Genomic DNA, 24,109 nt, shown 5'->3' on the forward strand with positions numbered 1-24,109 from the left:
TTCGGCTGGCATGTTCCCACTAGGGCTGCACAATTCATTGGTGTTTTATCGAAATCACAATATGGAATGTGCAATATTAAAAAAATTGCAGTAAGGGCACTTTTTGGTAATTGCAAAATATGTGAAAATATCTGAGTGCTGAAATATATATTGTGTCGCGGCAGAGAAGTCTCGGCATACTAAAAGGTATTCTGTAGAGGATTTCCTCCAATATTGTGAATCTTATCCCATAATCAGTCAAAATAAAAAATACATGATCAACAGTCCTTACCTTAAGTCTTTTCTCTTGCTCATCTCCTCTGGGTGGATGGATCCAGGGCAGGTTCTTCGGCAGGCAGTCCAACACACCTCAGTTGAGAACTCAGTAAAATCCACCTCGTACTCGATCAGGATGCCCTCCGTCTCCGGCTCGATTTCTCCTGCCTGACCCAGGGTCTTAGCAAGTTGACCTGGAGGAACATTAGGAGCATCAGGCTAGTGGCTATTCTGTTAAAATCGTTGCCCACATAACGTTTTTGGAATTCATGACTCACCCTTCTGCAAAGTTGCTGTCTGCCGGCCAGTCGATGATCCGGCATATGAACAAGGTGTTTGTGTAGTCGCCCCGGGCGGGAAGTAAAGTTTTCGGGACATTCAGCGAGGGGAACGTTTATCCGTGGCACCCGGTGGTCCACGGGGGAGAACATGGCAAAAGGCCTTATCTGGTAGGAACTTCAGGAAGCCCGTCACCGCCCTCGAGTGTTTCTTCTCAACAATGTAAACCACCTGGAGGACGATTGATAGGGGAGGCATAGTGTTAGAAATCTAAGGCTTCAGTGTTTTATTTTAACTATTCTTAAAATACTATATTAGTAGTCCATGACAACAATTCTGAGATGGATATCCAAATACAAAAAACATCAATAGACATTAATCGAATAAAGTGAATACAGTTAATACTAATAATACATACAAATAATGGTAATGATAACTATAATAAATCAAAGGATAACTTAGTAAAGAAAGATGACATAATAATAATAATTAATAAATACAAATATATAGACATGTTATAAAAACAAAAACTGTATCCTGAGAAAAAGAGTAACTGGTTCATGAAGGCCAAGCGCAAAAAGCAGAAACGTTACGATCTTAAGGTATCGCAGATACAATACGTTTATTTTCAAAGTAAGGTCTAACTTTTTGTTTTGAAATAGCAAGATTAACTATAGCATAACTTGGCTGGTTTACAACAGTAACGGTACGTCCACACAGCAGCTTCAGAAGAAACTTCCACCGCTTCCAACGCTTCTCTGCCCATTGACTTTGAATGGTGATGACGTCACTTGCCTCGCTTTTCGCCGAACTGCATTGTGGGGGAGCGAAGCGAAGATTTCCAGGATGTCCAGGATTTCCAGGATTCCAAAGTTGAGCAATGATCAAATTTTGAAGTTGAGCTGGAAGCGCCAGCCAATCAAACACGTTTATGCAATCTGACAGTAGAAGCGCTAGCCAATCAAACCGCGTGTAGCAGGGAGAACCAGACCGCAGTTCATTTCCTCATATTCCAAATGAGAAATTACGGTAGCAAATCACCCGGTTCTTTACGACCAGAACTATTAACGGGATACAAACCGGAGGAACCAGGAATGGAGGGAGGTGGCAGAGACAGTGGGTGAAACTGGTAGGTTTTCGCGTGTTTGGGGAGTTTATATATATATATATATATATATATATTGTCTCGCATAAAATCCCTGGGTTTTTTGCTTTGTATGTGGTTGGCGGGAGATTCATGTGATTGGTTGTTGGTCGCATTGCTCGCAAACAATCCCCAAGCTGTCAGACACGCCCAGCTCCAAGATTTCGAAAAGCTGCTGTGTGGACGTAATACCATCTGCAATTAGTCAAATAGTTACTATCACTTCAATGATTGTTTCATGTTTTTCAGTTTTCATATGTTAATGACATTTCCTTCAGTGGAGTTTTAAATAGATATTAATCTTCCAGCACATATTGTACAATCCACTCAACAGAACTTTAGAACTTAAGAAGAAGCTATTGCTTCTTTTTGGGAAAAAGAAGAGTTGGTTAATTTTGTATGAGAAAGTGTTGAACTGAAAGGCGGGATGCTCACTTTAGCAGTTTTTTGGAGTATTTCCCCATTGGGCCGTGGGGTTGAGGGTTCTTCCAGAGGTTCCACTTTGCGGATGAGTTCATCCTGGTCGCTACACCGGTCTTCCACATTCACATTGGGCCTGGGTTTACGCTCCGTCTTCTTCTGTGCTCTTTGACCACGTTATCTTCTGGGTGTCTGACTCACTGGCACCATCACAGTCAGTATCTGACCTTACAACCTAGATAGATACATACATTCATAATCATTTGGTGACACTCAAAGATGGGCTGCGGTAGAAAAGTATTTTTCACTTAGAAAGTGTTTCTAACGAAGTAAATTGACCCAGAAGTATTTAGGTGGCAGCCATGAAAAGAGCTGGTGGTGTTGTGCTAAATGCTATGGAAAGTTAGCCCTACAGTATTTCCTTTGACATAGGGTACATTACAACATCCTATGACAAAGGAAAGGAGAGGATGCTGTCCTACAATTCTCTGCAGCAGCAGAATTGAGGGCAACACAACGTATTAACAGAAATAACAAATATTGTCGCAGTCTAATTGTTTATCATGGATAATGTGAAAAAATCTTAATTTTAGTGTGTATCTCTACTTGGATTTAAACCCATTGAGTATGTCACTGTAATATTTTCAATTTGTTATAAAGTTGCTTAAAACAATGTTGGTAGCATAGTGAAAGAGCAGTGGGATTCTATTCTTATAAATTCTCCTTCACACATTAGTTAAGCCCCTGTCACACTGTCCCGAAATTGACACCAGATGGACACACGAATATGGAATTGTGAATTTCGCACAAAGATGGCCCCGAACTTGGTCAACAGCCAAGCAACAGCCGAAGCAAGTACGATGCCATTGCCTACAGACCACACGATGGCACCCGAACCACACACGAAAATATGGTCGTAGTCGTAGACTTTACTGATGATTTAGAATGTATCCAGACTCAACGTAAGGGCTTGTGCCTCTTCGGGGGGTGCTAACATTTAAACTAGGGATGGGTATCGTTTGAAATGTATCGATTCCGATTCCGGTTCTGCTTATCGATTCCGGTTCTTATCGATTCCCTGTTTCGATTCAAAAATTGTAAAAGAAAGAGGTCAAACGTTTAGATAAAAAAAATGTCTTTATTCTTTTAAGCTTTAACTGACATTTTTACAAATAAAAAATATACATGCAATACAAATGTATTGCATAGCTGTGCTTTATTTTATCTGAGCTATGCCTGTGGCAAGCTATTAACAGGCATTACACTGTGCCTTGTCTTTTTCTTTTTTAGTGTAGTGGAGCCTCACTTTAGAGAGTTTACCGCGATCCATCTTTGGTGTTATGAAGTGACTGAGCTCGTAAACTACTACTGGAGGGCGGGGGAGCCTTGCTGCGGGGAAACTGTGGACCTCTGTCGCCTGACAGCGCAACTTACATGATGCCGTTTAAAAATGTTAAGGGCGGTGCCGGCCGTCAGCGAACCGAGCCGGCTGTCAACAGCCCGCTGTCAACCGGCCGTTTTGTGATTCTCCAGAACACGCAGATGGCCAGACCGCCCTTACCCTGTATTACACCGGGGCGCCGCAGCACAGACGGACCCGGTAGAATACAGGGTCTACCGTGTTTAGGAACCGTTAAGCAGAACTGAAATTGTGTATTTTGTATGGGTACCCGGTACCCGGAATTTTCTTATCGGTTCTCACCTGGAACCGAGTTTCGGTTCCCAACCCTAATTTAAACATACACTTTATTCTTTACTTTCTCCGTCTTTATATGTCGATTAGAAGATATTACTTATCTCCGTAATTTTGTTTCCATAGCAACAACAACTTCCTGTCAACAGCGTAAACTCGCCTTCAAATAAAAGCATCTAAATAAAACAGGAAGTTAACCTAAATTACATTTAAGACGTACAACTGCAATACGAAGTAACAAAAACAATGTAATATCCTTTTCAGTTTCACAGAACACAAATTGGGTTATTTACATAATAATGTGATTTTGTTGTGCATAATGCAATCTCGATGTCATCATACTATAATACGTGGCGACACGACGGCATTGCGAGGGCTTCACGTAGTCGTGTTGCCTTCCTAAGACAATCGGGCAGCTTCTTGTTTCCTTCTATTGTCTTCGTGAGGCGGAAAATGCCCGATGGCACCGATGGTCACACGAAGTAAAGACGAAGATGACACGATTTGACAAGATGCCCTCACGAGTGCCTTACGAAGGGCAAAACGGACATACGAATTCAACACGAAAATGAACCTTCGCAAGATCCTTCGGCAATTTCTTGTCATGCCAAAGATTTTGCCGGAGCCTGAGAAACTCCACTGGCGGTCATACGATGGCTTAAGATGCCCTCACGAATGGCCCGATGTTGTTACGATCAGAGCCGAATTTGAACATTTCCTTTATCGTGTGTCCATCTGGTGTCAATTTCGGGACAGTGGTGACAGGGGCTTTAACATTGTTAGGTTTCTAATGGGGTCAAGGAAAGTTGTAAGGAAACATTTATTTTGATGTCCTGCCGAGTTAACATAGAGCCTAAAATAATAATCAACTTTTAAAATGCCAATATTTAAGACATGGCACCTTCACACCAAAAGTATCCATAGACGGGTAAGTGTAGTCTACCTTCCACTGCTCCCGAGGAAGGAGTTGCACCACCACCACGTCTCCATTCAGAGCTCTGTTGCGAGATACGATCCCATCCAGGAATATATCCCGTTTCTCATCCTGCCACAAAAAAAAAAAAAAGGTGATTACTCGTCTCCTGCCATTTTGTGATTTAGACAGTAGTAAAACTATACAGTGCTTGTATAGGTACTTTTAGTTGAGGTAGCAAAACATTATGTGTCGAATTCAATCTGGGATGAACTTACAGGAGATGGGATGAAAGCTTCGTGGAACTTCTTTGGGTTGATTCTTATCGGCCCCTGCAGAGAAAACATGGAGAATTTAGGAATAAATCCACCAGATTACTGTGAGTAGTTTGACCATTGAGTAAAAGTCATCCATACTCAATGAAGGTTTTCAAAGTATTAGGAATAGTACTGTAACTCTGGGTTTGTACCTGAAGGAGTTCCTCCTCTTTAAGGCCATGGGAAACCTCTTTCAAATGTCATGTAGGATTCAAAGACCTGTTTCCTTGATCCTCTGCCTCCCCTGTTCTTACTCCTGTTCAGCAGGAGAATTGGCACCTGTCCCTGAAAAATAATTGATTCCATGATGAACCAATGTATCAAAATTCACTATTATTGAGATGAAAAATCTAACCTATAATTTACCTTGCTGCACTTTTTTGTCTCTACCATGAGGAGACTTGGGCGTGGTCACTTGACTGTCAACCCCAGACGTTAATGCCCCTCTGCGCTTTTCTCCTCTTCTGGGTGCCTTGTATTGGTTTTTTTCTTTGCCTTCTTCGTCTTCCTCTAGCTCAAGTTCACCTGTACTGGCTTTATTTGGGGACTGGGGACATGCAACAGACGACTCAGTCTCTTTGGAGGTGACGTCTCTGTGAGAGTCCTTGTTTTTCTTCTGCTGCTTCTGGTTTTTCTTCATGTCATTGGGTTGTAAAGAACCAAGTTCCTCCCCAGACTCAACGTCCCCATCTTGGCTGGTGGCGGTGTCTCTTCTCTGTCCCCACCGCTGTCTGTCAGACACACCCTGCTTCCTCTCAGAGTCCTGCTGAGCACTGCGGGTGCTTAGTTTTTCCATGTACAAAGACAGTGAACTCTCTTCACCTTTACTTTTCATGAAGAGGGGGAGAAGTCACTTGAATCGGAGAAATCGTTGGGCACTTGGTCCCTTTTCCGCTGGGGTATGTTCTGTCGGTCACTCTGGGCTTTGAACTGTGTGCTCTGCCCATTTCCTTCCCTTTGAAAGACTGTGTCCTTTGCACATTGCTCTAGATACTGGCTGAACTTGCTGCTGCTGTGCTGGCCGAGAAGCCTGGCGTAGGCATCTTTCTGTGGAGGAGTGCTCGAGTGATTCTGGGTGCGCTTTGGCTCTCGATTCTGGTTCTTCGGTTGCCGAGGAGAATCCATATGGCTCCTTAAAGAAACTGTCTCTGAGAAAGATAAAAATCTAACAGTATGAGTGCTGCCATTCAAGCATGAGACAATACAAATAAGTTTCTGTCAAGGTATGTTCCATATTTACAATTCAGTGCACACAAAGAATAGTAGTAAAATAACAGGACTTTTTTTTATATTCTTAAATGCATCTTTAGAAAATGAAGCACATTTTGACTTGTTGCAACTAATCTTACATCATATTACGTCATATGTTAGTTGATCCTGAATATAAAAAGTATAGTAAGTTATTAACCAAGTCAATATTACACTAAAAATAAATGTAGTATAGGCATTACAAGAGACATGGAGATCTTTATCATCGCATTAACTTCGGTTATAATCTCTCACCAAGCTCGGAATACCTTTTAAATCACATCATAGCTAGCAGCTAACCGTTGAGTAACGTTCGGTAACATTTATTGGCAGTGCCTGAATTAGCATCAGCTATGCTAACTGCGACAGCAGGTGTCGCTTTAACCTTAATTAACTACTAATGTTGGAGATAGGCCGCGGCTTTCACCACGAGGAAGGACCCGAAATGGACGGAAATATTGTCAAACCATAAATCTTAAACATTACCTTGCTCACTGCGTGTAAGTTATGTAACTTGGCTGTCGTTCAGAGCAAAAATGCTAGTTAGCTGATACATTCACTCCCTCCGTCGTAATGAATGGTTACAGTCGTGGTGCGTTTGGGTGATGTCGGAAATAAGAAAAACTAGACGAACGCACATAAACGGAGAGTCAGTTTGTGTCGTCAATGTTGTACTCTTCAACCCCTCTAAATGTATTAGCAATTTGGACAAGCTACTTTTTAGATTTTGATTATACAAAATAAACCATACCTTAAGAGGAACATTGACGTGATTAACACACGAATACATCAATGGTTATAATGCAATCATTAGATATGATTCTGAAATGTCCCATACATAATGAGTAGTTTAAGTATATTTTGATACTTATATACTTTTGTATTTTTAATTAAGGACTTTTTCTAGTCACTATGTATATTGTACTGTAGTGTTGCTACTTTTAGTTAGGTAAAGTATTTAGGTAGCCTATCCTTCAACCCTTTTATTTACAAAATACAATATTTTGCTGTCTGTTATGAAGAAAATATCAGGTACAACTCTATGAGGATCTAGATTTGATATCAAACGCTGAATTCATTCATTTTTGGGAAATGGCCCATTGACACTGAATTGGTGAGTTCATATATTTTTGAGTGAAACATTACAAATTGAATCACATGGCACTATACCCATGAGATCTATGATCAATATTCACTGAGCAGACACAATTACACTTCAGTAGAGGGCAGCAAAGATTAAGTATGTACTTTATTATCTGATGAGAACAATTAAAAAATCAATTAACATTCAGGGATGAAATAAGTTTGTGTGAAGTCTTTGTGTGAGTGTGTGATGATGACAAACTGCTGTTTACGCTTGCTAAGTACTAGACAACTCAGGAAGCCTCCTTCAAGCACGCACACACGCACACACACACGCGCGCGCGCACACACCCACACACACACACACACACACCACACACACACACACACACACACACACACACACACACACACACACACACACACACACACACACACACACACACACACACACACACACACACACACAGGCAGAGTGGAGGGAAACGGCTTGACAGGGCCACTGTTTTCAAAGGCCTGGATGAAAGCTGCTACACCACTGAATGGCCAGGGATATACCCATTCAACCCTGCCAAGATCAATGAGAATCTGTTCATGTCATCTCAAACATCTGAGAGATGCATTCAAGAGACTCCAGTGGCCCCAGATGAGATGCTCTTTCCTGCACCAGCAACCCTGTGTCATCCTCCACATGATGATGATGATGATGATGATGATGATGATGATGATGATGATGATGATGATGATTCCTGCCATCCACATGTGGGAACTTCTGGAGCAGACCCCATGCCACCCTCTGCATGATGCTGTTCAGCCAGCAATCTCCCCTCCTCAGTGCTCTCCACCATTGTCCCCCATTGTAACCCCACCTGGCAGAGGAGGTTGAAGTAGTGACACAGCCAGAGGTCTCCTTCAAATCTCTGATTACACTTGCAGTAAGAGAACGCCCAACCGCCAGCCGCCAGAGGGCCAAACCTCCTTCCTATAGTTTGACTAGCGACAGCCATTTTTCTTTCATCAAAGAGAAAGGGGGAAAGAAAAAGGAGAAAAAGCAAAAAACTAAGGAGAAAAAAACTGCACAAGTGATCCAAGAAGCATGTAATCTGCCAGCATTCATATTGGGACAGAAAGAACCCCACGTTTCGTGTGCAGTCTGTGTCCAGTGGTTCCATGAAAGCTGTTCAGAGGATAATGGGGTTATGGACGATGATGGCTCCTTGACATGCAAGGACTGCTTGTTTCCAGACATGTAATGTTGTAAGCAATTGTTTTAGGCAGGTTCATGTTTGTGTGTGTTGTGTTGCCTTCAAAATATTATATGTTAAAGGTGTATGTGTTCCCTGTGAAATAAATTGTAATGATTTTAGATTTGAATAACATTTTAACTTTGTAATTAACAGCAGCATGTTATATAAGCAATTGTTTTACGCAGGTTTAGGTTTTATGTGTTGCCTCAATGTTTGATATGTTGCCTTCAAATACACCTGCAGTTGTATGTGTTCCCTGTGAAATACAATTCAATGATTTTTGAAAACTATTAGAATCTATTGTTTGATGATGTTTGATTCTCCATGTAACATCCACACCTATAAGCCTAAATGTTGTAACAACAATAACATTATAAATAGAAAAATAGCTGAACATCGTATTGCACAATTAGCTTTGAGTGTTACTGACCTGAGATGTTTTTATTCATGAATTAAGGTGACTGAGGCTTTTCAAAATGTCATTTTGCACAGAACTCTCCCACATTAGGAAAAGCAGATTGTCTGAGACAACTTGGCACTAAGAGAGTACTGATATGTCTACCATTTATTTTAGGAGTGTAATATCTGCATTTTCTCTTTTGGTGTGATTAGGACACCTGGGGATTTCAGAATGGTACTGGGTGTTGATTTATTCTATTGGCTTCATATCGCAATATATTCCAGAAGTCTGAAATGCAAAAAATGTCCCACATTAGGGCAATTCACCCTATAGAGCTTAAATATGACAGTCAGTCAGGCAGACATTTACACAATGTCATTGCAGATATATGATCGGCATATTCCTCCTGGGACCCAGCCCATTGAAAATGTCCACTGTAGTGGACATTTTGTTAACATGCATGATGCATCTCCTTTTACTCTTTTCAGCTACTCTATCAATACCTAATGTGCTGTACAGAGGACATCCTGGTCTTTCCAGTGATATGTCATTGGTTAAAATTGCATGCTGGGAAGTTTCTCTTTCTTTTCATCCAAAATGGCTGGCATACAAAAAACAAAATTGTATAGAAGCAGGAGGAGAAGTCAAATATTGTTGAATAATTGTAATTTTTACCATGAAAATCATATGTTCTTGTTTATTAACATGTGAGGAACTATATAATTAGTTCTGAAAGCAATTCAATAATTCAAGTTTTCAAATAACAGCTCTTTTATAAATGTCCATTCTAGTGGACGTCAGGACTATCTTCATGGACTTAATGACTCAATATTATTGCAGGAGATGGAACTGAAGCAGACATTTTATGTACCAGATTAAGATTTTGACCTCTCAGATGATGAGAGAAATGAGGATTTTACACCACAACGATTGCCCTTAGTCTAGCATCATTATAATATAACCGTGATGACGTTTTTCCCTGTTAACATTGATAGTCCTAGCTTTGGACGGCCTGTAGCCAAACATCTCTCCTTTTACTGTTTGTATTTTATAAGGGAAAGGGAAGAAAAACACAAGTCTGGATGTTTTGTGTTGCTTAACTTTCAATTCACTGCACAGCAGCTTTGAGACATGCTAAAACTATATCTTTGTAATGTCATAATGTAAAGTGATCTTTTTGCTGTAACCACCAGAGGGCAGCATGGTTACTCGATGAAGGGATTACTGCTCACCTATTTCACTTTCTCTGTTGCTTTCTCCAATGTGTGAAAGTCCTTTTAAATTAGCCAAGAAAAAAATAGAGGAACCTTGGTGGGGGGCAGCTGTAAAGTAGAACTTGTTTACTTTTGTAGGACCATTTGAAGGTAATTAGCATTGAATTTGACAATGATTGTATATTATTTAGTATGTTAAAAAGAAGAGCAATTTTGAATGACAGTGTGTTGTTGGTATAGCCTTATTGTATGGAAACATGTTTAATAATGGTTATATGACAATAAAAAATTAGTTTGCCCGGAGTCAACTAGAGTGCTCGATAATTGTTCTCTCTATTTTAAAAGGGTTACATGCCCATCTATTGTTAAATATTCAGTTGAAGACAATGTTGTTGCTTTCATATAAAAGAATATACCCCCTACCAAGTAAATAGTAATACTAGTAATAAATATTAAATAATCTACGCAAACAATAATGTAAAAACTTGTATTGCTATTCTGCTACTACATAGTATGCTCTGTTGCTATTGACATTTCAAAACAAATGTAAAATTAGGTCAAAAGGGCAAGAGTCCGCTGACTTGCTCTTGACTTGTTAAATAATGGCACAATTGCCCTCTATGTGAACATAATGACAGCCTTAAACTTCCTCTTAAAAGGGCCTACAGTCTATACCTTTAGGCATTAGTTCAATGAATCAGGGGTGCGGCAAGTTTAAATGTTGTCATTATTAAACAGAATGGAAAACAAGTCAAAGCCCAAATTTCCACATGTAAATTGCAAAGCAGAAGAAATATAGAAACAAATAATATTTTTGAGATTTACACTAGTCACAAACAACAATGGAGATAGAAAACTTGTAAATATCTGAAGTGTACTCTAAGACGGCGATTACACTCTGTTGTTTGATCCATTACTTTGTCCAGACTTAAACATATCAAATAAATAGACTCAAGCAGTGATGATGTATTTTTTTAGGCCAACCCAACAGTTAGCATCATAAGGGGACCCTATACAAAAAGCAGTCAGATTTTCTTTTGATTTTAGAAATGTGCAGAAAACTAACTTAATGATACTTACACGTTTTGTTAAGATAATTTCCACATATTAAAACCACTCTTTTAATAGTTGAAGCGTAAATGTAATCGCCAGAAGAAAATAACTAACGTTGGACTACAAACAAACGTACACCGTTAAGCTAAAGGCGGCTAATGTTGGGAGTGATGACGTAGTTTTCTCATTTAAACACTAAGAGCAAAACCCTTTTTTAGGACAAGTTAAAGATTCAGACATTCACCAGTGGAGTATTTACTCACATTAGTTGAACGTGAAAATCTTTTAAGCGTTAACCATAGGCCTTATTTCAGGCATCTAGCCAAAAGCTAATTAAACATATTTATTGACTTGAGACAAGGTACTACGGAAGTGCTAAGATGCTAACTCATCTCAGGGTATAGGAGTAATTCCTGCACCACCCCTGCTGAAAAAACCAGCTGAGACCAACAAGGCTGGTCTGGCTGGTTTACCAGCCTGACCAGCCAGACAATATTAGGCTGGATTAGTTAGCTGGTTAGAGGGGTTTTGGACACTTTAGCTGGTCAGGATAGCTGGTTTGGTCACAGTGGTCTAGCTGGTCACCATTAGCTGGTCGGGACAGCTGGTTTAGCTGGTGGTCACAGTGGTCTACACGGTGAGGGCGATGAATGCTGCGCGAAAAGCCCGGGAAAGGATGCGTCCTACTTACACAGCAATCCAGGCAAGACACACTGTAGCTGGTCACCATTAGCTGGTTTGGTCACAGTGGTTTAGCTGGTTACCATTAGCTGGTCGAGATAGCTGGTTTAGCTGGTAAAAGCTGGTGGTCACAGTGGTCTAGTAGCTGGTCGGGATAGCTGGTGGTCACAGTGGTCTAGCTGGTCACCATTAGCTGGTCGGGATAGCTGGTGGTCACAGTGGTCTAGCTGGTCACCATTAGCTGGTCGGGATAGCTGGTGGTCACAGTGGTCTAGCTGGTCACCATTAGCTGGTCGGGATAGCTGGTGGTCACAGTGCTCTAGCTGGTCACCATTAGCTGGTCGGGATAGCTGGTGGTCACAGTGGTCTAGCTGGTCACCATTAGCTGGTCGGGATAGCTGGTGGTCACAGTGGTCTAGCTGGTCACCATTAGCTGGTCAGACTGGTATGATCTTGAGTAGAACTTTAACTGTGATTACTTGATGGTTAAACTGGTCATATATGATGATGAAACACTCTCACCCAATTGCAGTAGCTCAATGAACATCTACCTTACCAGAAAGGTATACCAGAATGTATAGAATGTATTGTCTGTAAATAAATACTCATACATCAAATGATTAGAAGCAGGAACATCATTTATAACACACAACATGAACATTAATACAAATTGGAAAACATCAAACACCCATTCCTTCAGATTTTTATTTCAACTCTTCCCCTTTTTCACGAGGTCCTGTATTTTTTGAGAAATGAAGTACCTGGCCAACTTCTCCCTCTCGGTCTTCTCCACGTTTTGCTTGATCAGCCATCCTCTGAAGCACTCTTGAAAAGAGAAAGGAAACTTTTAGCTTTGTGTTATGATTACTTAAATATGTGCACTCTGAGATGAAAAAGAAAAATGTATCAAATTTAGTTTTGAACATTCACTGTGATTGGGTCTATTATCCACACAATACACCGTATTTTTTCTTCTTCTTAATTTACATTATTTAATTTCATATTCTGTTCTTGTAAATATCATATTCTATTATATTACATGGATATAAACTTTTTGCACACATTTGTATTTTATTATATATGTTGCATTTTTGGAGTTGCGTATTTTTCAGTCTTATATTTTTACGACAAACTGTGACTTTTTTGACACGGAAATTATTTTTGTAAGATTGACAAACATCATATGTGTAATTCGTGGCACAATTCAAACGGGATCGAAAAATAATCTTTCTCTCTCCATTAACTTCAATACATACTTTTTCCGAAATAAGGTCCCAGGGACCGGAAGTAGATGGGCGTGACTTCGCCTCTCTATTCTGACACAAAAACGTCCCAAGTAGGCGGAACTTTCAGGGGTGCGTCCCCATTGGCTACTCAGTTTTTGAGTAACAGCCCAGTCCTCCAGTGATTGTACAATGCAGGCAGCTGTGGTGCGGTAGCTGAGCGTGGACAGAAGACCCCCAGAAGAACCAGCATTTCAATTATTATAATACTACAAGTGAAAATATATGTAAGTATTGATCATTTGTGTTGTTTGTGCTGTACTATACGGTCTGTTTCTTTATTGTTTTAGTTAAGTGAGAAGTAAAGAAAAGCTGTGTTATGAAAGTTAGCTTTTGCTAACTTTAGATCCAAAACAATGCAAGCTAGTAGCCTCATAGCAGGGACAGTTAGCTACATAGCTAGCAGTGAGTGAGCGTTCAGAGTTCAGACACCGGCACACACACTCAAATGGACTCGTGTGCCTGACTCTACCAACATGCTTTCATGATTCTGTTTAGATATGCAAGTATAAGCCATGACAGCTTATTTTATTAACACGCTAATTTGATATGAAAATCAATGGAGGAAAGTGTTGCTTTATCTTTATGAAACAAAACTAATCCCATAGCTTATGATCCGCCTGAGACAGCAGATTGTTATAACTTACTCGACCACTTTTGAAAACTTTAAAACGTGTCTGTGGGTTGTAATAAGCTGCTTGACTTTTGGAAGATGACAGGCTCTAACGGGCGAGCGGAGCGTTCAATTCCATTGCAAAAGTCTTCATCACCTGTCTGTCTTGAATGTTTGTAGTATTTAATTTGTTAGTTTAAGATGACATTCAGTGTACGGAGATGTGCCACATACCTTTTACGGTCCCAAGCTTGCATGGGGTTAAGGGAGGCTTTGCTTCGGTCGTTTTGCTCGGGCATTCCTTTCCAGACACACTTCTTCCCATTAACTCTGCTGTACCCCAGATGGCTACAGCCAACTCCTTCACAAAGAGCGAGTCCTTTGTTGTGGAATCAATTTTTCTCCACACCTCTTCTCGCAGCCAAATGTCTGTTCCAATGTGGATCTGAAAAAAGCAATATATTTACACATTATATATTGCAAACAATTTTGCAACTTATTTAGTAATTGCATCAGTCAAGCCAATGTTATGTTATTGCCTCTAGCAAGGCAAGGCAAGTTTATTTATATAGCACTTTTCAACGCAAGGCAATTCAAAGTGCTTTACAAAAAAAAAAAAATGAAAGACATTAAGCATTAAAAATGAAAAGCTAATAAAATAAACAATAAGGAAAAATACATGGATAAAAGTTACAGTGCAGTTTAAGATATGAATAGTTCAATTAAAAGCAGCGACAAAAAGAAAAGTCTTCAGCCTGGATTTAAAAGTAGTAAGAGTTGCAGCGGACCTGCAGGTTTCTGGGAGTTTGTTCCAGATATTTGGAGCATAATAACTGAACGCTGCTTCTCCATGTTTAGTTCTGACTCTGGGGACAGAAAGCTGACCAGTCCCTGAAGACCTGAGAGATCTGGATGGTTCATAGTTTAGCAGGAGGTCAGTAATGTATTTTGGGTCTAAACCATTCAGTGCTTTATAAACCAGCAGCAATATTTTGAAATCTATTCTTTGACACACAGGAAGCCAGTGTGAAGACTTCAGAACAGGAGTGATGTGATCCACTTTCTTAATGTCAGTGAGGACTCGAGCAGCGGCGTTCTGAATCAGCTGCAGCTTTCTAATAGATTTTTTAGTGAGACCTGTGAAGACACCATTGCAGTAGTCGAGTCTACTGAAGATAAAGGCATGGACAAGTTTTTCCAAATCCTGCTGTGACATTAGTCTATTAATCCTAGATATGTTCTTTAGGTGATAGTAGGCTGATTTAGTAACTGTTTTAATGTGACTGTTGAAACTCAGGTCAGAGTCCATGACTACACCTAGATTTCTGGCTTTATCTGTTGGTTTGAACATTGCAGACTGAAGCTCAGCGCTAACTTTTAAACGTTCTGCCGTGGCTCCAAAAACCATTACCTCAGTTTTATCTTTGTTTAATTGGAGAAAGTTCTGACACATCCAGTCATTGATTTGTTCAATGCACTTACTCAGTGTTTGAATTGGAGCATAGTCTCCTGGTGAAATTGTTACGTAAATGTGTGTGTCATCTGCATAGCTATGGTAACTTATTTTGTTGTTCTTCATTATCTGAGCCAGTGGTAGCATGTAGATGTTAAAGAGAAGAGGCCCCAAGATGGAGCCTTGAGGAACCCCACATGTCATATTTGTCAACTCAGATGTGTATTTACCTATAGAAACAAAGTTGTTTCTATCCTTTAAGTAGGATTCAGACCAATTTAGAACTGTTTCCGAAAGTCCCACCCAGTTTTCCAGTCGGTCTAGTAATATGCTGTGGTCAACAGTGTCAAACGCAGCACTGAGATCTAATAATACTAACACTAGCTGTATGACAAGCCTCTAAAGGCCGGGTCATCAAAAAGTATCTTGTGTGCACGATCAAGTCAACGGTTCGCCAAGTAGGAAGTGTAGCACACAGGACACAACCGTTTCATTGCAGACTGTTATGTTTACGTGGGGAAATGGCAGTGCATAGGGGTGTAGACAGGGGCGGACTGGGACTACCGGCCCATTTCGGTACCACCGGCCCACTTCAGTACCGGCCCATCTGGATTTTTCCCGAACGTCCCGATGGCCAGTCCGCCCCTGGGTGCAGACAGGGTTCGAGTTATGTGGGAGCCATGGGAGCTGAGCTCCCATAAGGACATAGTGAAATCATAGATCTGTGGGGGTCGCTAATAAATTAGACCTACCAACAACCATTATTTTAATCACAAATAATACATGTGTCAATGTAATGAGTATTATTTACGTTAACGAGGTAAATAGGCTAAAAGAAAAACATGTTTTCTAAAAGAACTATGCATCTCTTGAATGACAATATGCCTGCACTGCACCTCCATGGTGCGCAATCTATGTCTGTGAGCGTGCTGCGCGACACACGTTAGTTTTAAAGACCCCCATAGAGCTCAGTTTATAACTTGTCTGTTAGTCCAATAACTTGCCAAAATGGTCACAAATGTATGCCATGCCTAAGGACTAACACACAAGTGTTGACATGCATACTACTGATTTAGACACCAATTTGGGATCGAGCAGAACAAGAACCTATGGAAAAAAGGTGTACCTTCCCATCCTTTTTTTCCATATGCCTTGGGCAATGGATCGGCTGATCGGGCTCCCTCTCTGAACTGGTGTCTTGCCCTGGTGGTGTCAGTGGTGGAATGGCTGGCTCACGGGTTCGAGAGGTCACAGATCCTTCTCCACAGAATGTTGATGGTAACAAAATGACGGGGTAGCAGAAAAGGTTTAAAAATAGTATTAATTAATATTACACTGGATACATGCAGTATGATTAACACAAGTAAAACGTGTTGCAATGATAGCAGCCCTGTGAGACTGTAACACTTATTACACACCAGAATAAAATAGTGGATGAATGACAAATGGAGAGACAGTCCATAAGTGAGTGTTGCTCCCCTCCCTTAGTGAAATTAACAGTAAGGGAATTTCTATGGGGGGGAGTTTATATGTGGGCCCATCCTGATGAGCTAATTGTAGCTGATGAGTATTCTAATAAAAATAAACAGTTAGAAAAGCTAAATTGAACAAAAAGTACCATTATGCTTAAATAATTTGTCTGCAATTAGTCAAAACAATTGTACTCACTTTGAGAAAAGACCTCTTTCAGGAGTTTATCAATATTGTTTTGCAAAGTCAGGTTTGCCTCTCTGTATGTGACCACCTCCTGTTCCAGCTCACTCTTACTATTCTCCAATTCTGTGGATCTTTATTATAAAATGAAAAAAAAATGAAAATTAGCAGTAATAACCTTTTAGCATCCTACCAATTCTATCTGAAGTTTAGTGTTACCCTAAAACTGATATTTAAAAAACACATAGGTACATGTTCACAAAAATGTTCACAACTTTTAAAGAACTGTATTAAAAGAACATAATTGTATGTCATTAAACCCAATATGCCACCAATATTATCTCAGATGCAAGACTGTGAAACGTGTTATGAATAAATAATATAAATAGTGCTATAAATATAATCATCGTTTCTTTTTGTACTTTTTTCACAATTTCTTACTTTTGCTTGCATTGGTCCAGGTCTTGTGTTAGAGCCTGATGCTTTCTTTGCAGTTTGTGGTATTTCATTTTCATTTCATCATGAATCTTTTGGGGCACAACACCTCCATCATCATTATCACTGTCAGAGAAGCTGTCTGGCAGTGTCTCCTCCCTCTTTCTCTTTTTCTCGATGGTGTAGAGTGGATTTTTGTTTTTCAGGGATTTCTTCTCATTCAGGATTTGCATGAGGCTTTTCCTTTTCTCACCTACCTCTGCTGCCTTAATGGCTTTCTATAAAAAAAAACAAGAAACAAGTGAGAGCCCAAACTGATACTGGAATAAAATAAAAGGTAAATTACAAGATAAAATGATACAAAGCATTGAGTAACATTGATGTATTCAACTTTAACGTCAATGTCAGAAATATGACCCTTTCTTTTGTGTACAAATAAAAATAGCATTGGTTTTGCACTTTTTAGACCATTAAATACATACGTAATAATACATTAAGTAAATGCTTAAAGTGCTAATGATAATTTTTCAAAGCAGTGTTTCCCCTCGGTTGACTACTTTGGTTTATAACATCAAACCCCGTTAAATAACTAATTAAAAACAAACTTAGACATCAAACGGCGACAAATATTCAGTTGCCAGTTACTTTGGCATTAGGGCAGGGGTATCTAGATACTTTCCAAGGTTTGACATAATGAATTGTGCTACTTTTAAAGCAAGCAACGACGTTTTCAAATCTGTAATCAAAAAGCTCCTCAAAAACACTATCGAAGCAGTTCCTGCCGTTACAACGTTAGTTCAAACAGTAACAACGGACTACTTTTCTTAGCGGATGCATGTCAATTTAAATCAATACATACAACTATGTTTTAAATCAATAAAATCATTTTCTAAATCCATAAAAGCATTTCAATTAATATTGGGAGTCATGTCGTTACTTTGTTGAGAATGTGGCCATGTGTAATAAGCGGGATAATGTGCACATTGCATAATGTGCCTTCAAGCTGATCTAGATCCCTCCGCAAAAAAAAAACGCCCGTCGTTCACTTAAAAGAGCCGGCTCTTTTCTTCGCGACGGACACATCACATACCGTCTTCTTTTTTAAGCCATCTTTTTCGGCGGATGTCCCTTCATTGTTCTCCTCCATTACGCCTTCTTCGTGATGGATCTTGGGGACTCTTATCCTTTTTTGAGGATTCACAGTTGACTCCTCAATCTCTTCTCGGGTTTCTGTTAAAAGGTGAGTGAAAATGTAGTAAATGTTAAGCGTCTGTGTTAACTTGATAGCTATCTTATGGCGCGTTTCCACTGCAGGCCTCGCTCGGCCATTTGACTGCGCTTCCATTACAGTTTAGGAACTGGGGTAGTTACTTTAATAACGCAGTGTAGGCAGAGCCGTGACGTCATCTTCAATGAGCGCCCCAAAAAACAACACAGCCGTTAGCTCTTAGCACTCAGAGCTCACAGCTCCTCATATCTGTTCAGAAACTAGACAAAAGTTAAACAAGTACAAAGCACAGACTGCCTGTGTCATGGAGAATACAGTCGCTGGTTTAGTTATGTCTGTATAGGCCGTTGGTGTGAGTGTGGACGGTCGGAGCATATATAACGTTAGCTTAGCCAAGCTACATTTAGAAAACACGCATGTTAAAAGGTTTTCTCTGCCGTCTGTCTGCAGAATTGTCAAAGCATTAATTCATGATTTTTACTAACCGGTTTCAGTATGTTGTTACTTCGGCATCATTTTGAAACGTGTATTACAAATAAATCACGGTCAAATATGTTCATCTTGTTGTATTTGCAGCCCACTTGCCAGCGATTCTCTCTCTAGTTTAGCATGCTCAGCCTGGTTGTTCCTGGCCCTGGAATCACGATTTTATGGGGCCAGAAAAACTGTGAATTAGAACCCGCTAGCCGGTACTAGGCCAAGAAGTGGAAACGCAACCAAAAACGGGCCCCGCACGGCTCGACACGCTTAAAGCGAGCTACCCGCTGCAGCGGAATAAACGCGCCAAAATCTTATTAGCATACAAGTACTGGCTAGTCATTTCATTAAGCCAACGTTAGCTTGTTCAGAAAATAAATAGTTATTATGTCACTTACCTTTCACTAGGAGAACCTGACCGTTGAAGTATTTGTTTTCCCAAATAATTTGATAAAGAATATCTCTTTGGTAGGTTTTTAAATCAAAATGTTTTATGAAAGAAATTGGGACAACTGCTTTGTAGCCGTCAGTGTATTTAACATACGCAAACATCTCTAATGTCTAATCTTGTTTTCGCGCTGCTGTCTCAGAAAAGAAAAAAAAGAAAAACCAACTGCTTTTTGATTGGTCTTTTGTTTGACCAATGAACCCCGGCCTTTGATTTGTTATCGTTACGTTGCTAAATACACTTATATGGGCTTCATCCCAAAGGTGTGTACATATGAATAGTGGACATACTGCTGTTAATGCATTAATGTTGATGTTTTTTTTAAAGGTCTATAAGTTATGGATTTATGGAGAGTACAATTGGTTAAATAAATAAACAATATTAAGAGGCAAACATACAAACCTAACGTTATAACATTTACTGCACTGACAATACATACCTGACTGGTGCTGTAATCTTACCATGTTGCTTCCTGATTTCTGTCTTCAAACATCATTTTGTGGGATTTTTGTCAATCAGATCAGATAGTGTTATCACTGCCATCCAATCAGTGAGCACTTCATGATCCAGATGATAAGAGACACCACAATTTGAATGTTCCTTTACACATGATATCGTACATGTTAGATTAGAAGGCGAAATGTAGAAGGATTTTGAAGATTTGAAGATGATGTTCATGCAACATTATTTTACTGTTTAGATGTCAATACGAATATACAAAGATTACCTGGAGCCTTGCAGTAGCTCAGAAATACCAAGATCTACACTCAGAAGAATTTGTCAACACAAGACAATAACTGAGGTATGTATCCTCAGTGTACATATGGCATAATTGTTTTTCATTTTATCCTGATCCTCCATCTAATGTCTTTCCTGAGTTGTTATATTTACCAATGAATATATTGGTAAGATATATGCTCTTTAATGAGTGATATACAGTATGTGATGCCATGGTTTGTGTAATGTGTTTTGTCATGTCTTATAACTAGGATGAGACGCCAGCAGATCATTTGATGCATGATAGTGACGAAAGTGACAATGAGAGATGGCAGCATGTGATTGAGGTAAATATTTTTGAATACATTTTTCCTGTACTTAAAGTGTATCTGAACTTGAATACTTTAAACGTATATCAAATTTCTCTAAAAGAATCAGGTCTCTTCAGAAAATGAGAGTCTGCAACTTGGGATCGAAGTACTCTCAAAGTACTACCACCATGGTTTTGCATGGTTATTCAGTTGCAATTAGTGGAAGTTGTCTTGTATGTGTTACACATTGCTTTTCTTTACGTGTATTTCATCTCTTGATAAGGATGATGCCGACTCAGATGATTCATTACAGTCAAGAGAAGAAAGTGGACATGAGAGAAGGTGGCCTGCAGCTGAAGTAAATAATAGTTGAATTACCTGTATTTTCTGACTAGAAAAATACTTTTTAGTTGGCTGGAGGGTGTGTATTATGTATATTTGGTGCAAATGTAATGCAGTTAATTGACTTAATGCAACATTTCAGACTGAACAATGTTATCTTAGTAGCATGTTGAGCACTGCCCAGACAGTCTGCACTTTAATTTAAAGTCTTGCAATTTAACTAGCTACTACAGTCCAAAATATTTAATACAAATATATGAATTATATTATTTATAACTTTTGCAAATTAAACATGGTATACAAACAGAATAATAGGGCTGCAGTTGTCCAGTTGCCAACTATTACATTCATAGAAAACTATTTTGATAATTGATTTATAATTTTGAATAATTTCTGTAAAAAATTCAAAAACCAAATACTCTGATTCCAGCTTCACAAATGTGAATATCTTCTGGTTTCTTTAGTACTCTATGACAGTAAACTCAATATATTTGGGATGAGGTCTCTTAGTCAGGAGAAGATAAGACATTTGAGGACGTCATCTTGGATTTTCGGAAACAGTGCTCAACATTTTTCACACTTTCTGACATTTTATGGACCAAACAACTATTCACTTTATCAAGACAATGATCAACAGATTATTCGATAATGAAAATGATAGTTGCAGCCCTACAACACTGTCAACTCTGTGTCCATATATTACTTCCGCCTTATCACGGTTTATACTTTATGAAAGTAAGCTGACCAGTCTAATATACTAACGATTTTTTTTCAAAAGGAACACGAGGTCTCTTCAGATGAAGTGTCACAAGTGGGAGATCAGACTGCACATGAAAGTCAGCATACTGTGATTGAGGTACATTCTCAATTGTTGTAGTCGAATCACTATGTGTGGCTACACTGTCTATATGCTGCAGCTAACGCTGTGTGCGTGACGTGAACGATAGTGTGGCTATGAGCGGAACATTTCACCAGCAAAAAATCTGATATGTGAGACAGATCTGCCAGTCACTGTTAGCTGATCAGCTGAAAACCGGCCTTTTTAGATCAGTGGCCAGTGGTCGTTCTTACGCATGTGCAGTAGCGTCTGATATACAAGGAACTGTATATATGTATATAGAAGATCAACAGATTTATCCTTTAAACCACCAACTTCAGAAATAGTTTCAAAGTAAATAGTCAGCATAGTAGATCCATGATTAAGGAAGAAGCATGAATTAACGTTGTATGAAAATGTTGTGAAAATAGTGTTTAATATGTCGCTTTTCTTGCTAGGCTTTGACTTCATCAGATGATGATGTAGACACATTGCAAGAGAGCATGTCATCAGAAGAAGATTCAGAGTCACAGGAAGATATCAACATGGACTGTTCAAATGATCCATTTGGAAATGGAGTAAACGGGGACATGGACAGACCTCTGGTGGCCACAGGTACAACATCAAGGGCTGAGGCATTACTGATGATCATGACCTATGCTGCAAGGCATCACATAACTGGATCTGCGCTTGATGATTTGCTTAAACTTATCAATCACTTGTTTGGGCAAGATGTTGTACCAGGGTCAAAGTATGCCTTTAACAAAGTATTTCAAAATAACATGGATAAAGTCGACTTTCATTTGTACTGTAAGGCCTGTAAAGCCAATTTGGGAAGTCAAAAAGATGTGTTAGAGAAGAGTATCACACAGTGTTCAGGATGTAATTCACCAGTTGACCCAACCACCCTTAACAATGGGAGCTTCTTTATCAGTATCCCAATAGCCCCCCAGATTCAATACATTCTGCAAAATCCAGAGCTACAGAGCAAATTGAGCTACAGGGTGGACAGGCCAAGCAAAGCAGAAAACATTATATCAGACATTTATGACGGTGACCTGTACAAAGCACTGTCAGCACCAGGTGAAATTTTATCAGATCCCAACAACCTGTCATACACGTTCAATTCAGATGGTGCACCTCTTTACAAGTCCTCCAAATTTTCCATCTGGCCCATTCACCTTCACCTCAATGAGCTGCCACCAAACACAAGGTTCAAACATGTGATGTTGGCTGGGTTGTGGTTTGGACCAACAGAGCCTCAGATGCATGTTTTTCTCAAGCCTTTTGTAGATCAAGCAAAAGTACTTGCGACCAAGGGAGTGTCATGGAGAAAGGATGGGAACGTTTTCATCAGCAAAGTTGTGGGTATCTGTTGCTGTGTTGATTCCAAGGCAAGACCAACAATGCAGAACTCTACACAGTTCAACGGGTATTTTGGCTGTGGTTTCTCCCTCTACCCAGGCACACTTGTAAATAGACAAGTAAAATACACTGTCACAGATTCAGATTACCCTGACAGAGATGCTGAGAGCATGTTAAATGACATGGAGGAAGCTCTCATCACACAGAAAAACGTGAGGGGAATAAAAGGGCCATCTCCTTTGATTAATATGCCTTGCTTTGACATTGTGTGGGGCTTTGTACCTGATTACATGCATGCTGTCTTGTTGGGTGTGTCAAGGCAGCATGCAGCTCTTCTACTTGAGAGCGCAGATGAGCCATATTACATTGGCGACCCAAGTACATTAAGAGTATTGAATGAGAGACTCCAAAATATCAAACCACCACACCTTATCACTCGACTTCCCAGGGCCATCTCAGATTTCAAGTTCTGGAAAGCATCAGAGTGGAGGTCATGGTTGTTGTTCTATAGTTTGCCATGTCTAGAAGGACTCATAGATGTGAAATACACAAACCATCTTTGCCTTCTTGTTTCAGCCATCTACCTGCTTTTGCAAGAGGAAGTTAGTTTTGAGGAGGTCAACAAAGCTGATCAGATGCTGTTAGAGTTTGTAATAAGATTTCAAGCTCTGTTTGGGGAGGCTGCCATGACCTCAAATGTACATCTTCTGACACATCTGGCCAAGTCTGTGAAGTTGTTGGGTCCCTTATGGGCGCACTCTGCCTTTGTTTTTGAAGACGCTAACGGGAGTCTTCTCAAGTTGGTGCATGGCACAAAGGATGTACCTAAGCAGATTGTGGGCAAATTTTTGCTCCACAAATCCTTTCCATATTTCGCATCCAAACACAGAGTGAGTGACCGCGTTGTTGGTTTCTGTAGTCAAATGACTGAGTACTCTAAGGTTAAAAATTACAAACAATTCAGCAATACCAATGTTCTGGATGGCGGACATGTCAAACATCTCACACAGCATGAGCACC

At 39.8% G+C, this 24,109-nt stretch overlaps 1 protein-coding gene and 1 pseudogene across 1 annotated transcript; one reads left to right on the forward strand and one right to left on the reverse strand.

Annotated features, from left to right (window-relative positions):
• Positions 1-267: 267 nt before the first annotated feature.
• LOC117462562 (DIS3-like exonuclease 2) lies at positions 268-6,853 on the reverse strand (annotated as a pseudogene).
• A 6,491-nt stretch (positions 6,854-13,344) lies between these two features.
• On the forward strand, positions 13,345-23,111 carry LOC117462563 (ribonuclease E-like). The gene is made up of 7 exons (XM_034104836.2): positions 13,345-13,457; positions 20,238-20,339; positions 20,527-20,601; positions 20,849-20,923; positions 21,686-21,763; positions 22,183-22,339; positions 23,008-23,111. The coding sequence occupies exons 2-7, from the start codon at positions 20,238-20,240 to the stop codon at positions 23,109-23,111; spliced, it is 591 nt and encodes a 196-aa protein (XP_033960727.1). The 5' UTR covers positions 13,345-13,457.
• Positions 23,112-24,109: the final 998 nt, after the last annotated feature.

Source organism: Pseudochaenichthys georgianus, chromosome 17, assembly GCF_902827115.2.
Source record: "Pseudochaenichthys georgianus chromosome 17, fPseGeo1.2, whole genome shotgun sequence".
NCBI classification, from domain to species: domain Eukaryota; kingdom Metazoa; phylum Chordata; class Actinopteri; order Perciformes; family Channichthyidae; genus Pseudochaenichthys; species Pseudochaenichthys georgianus.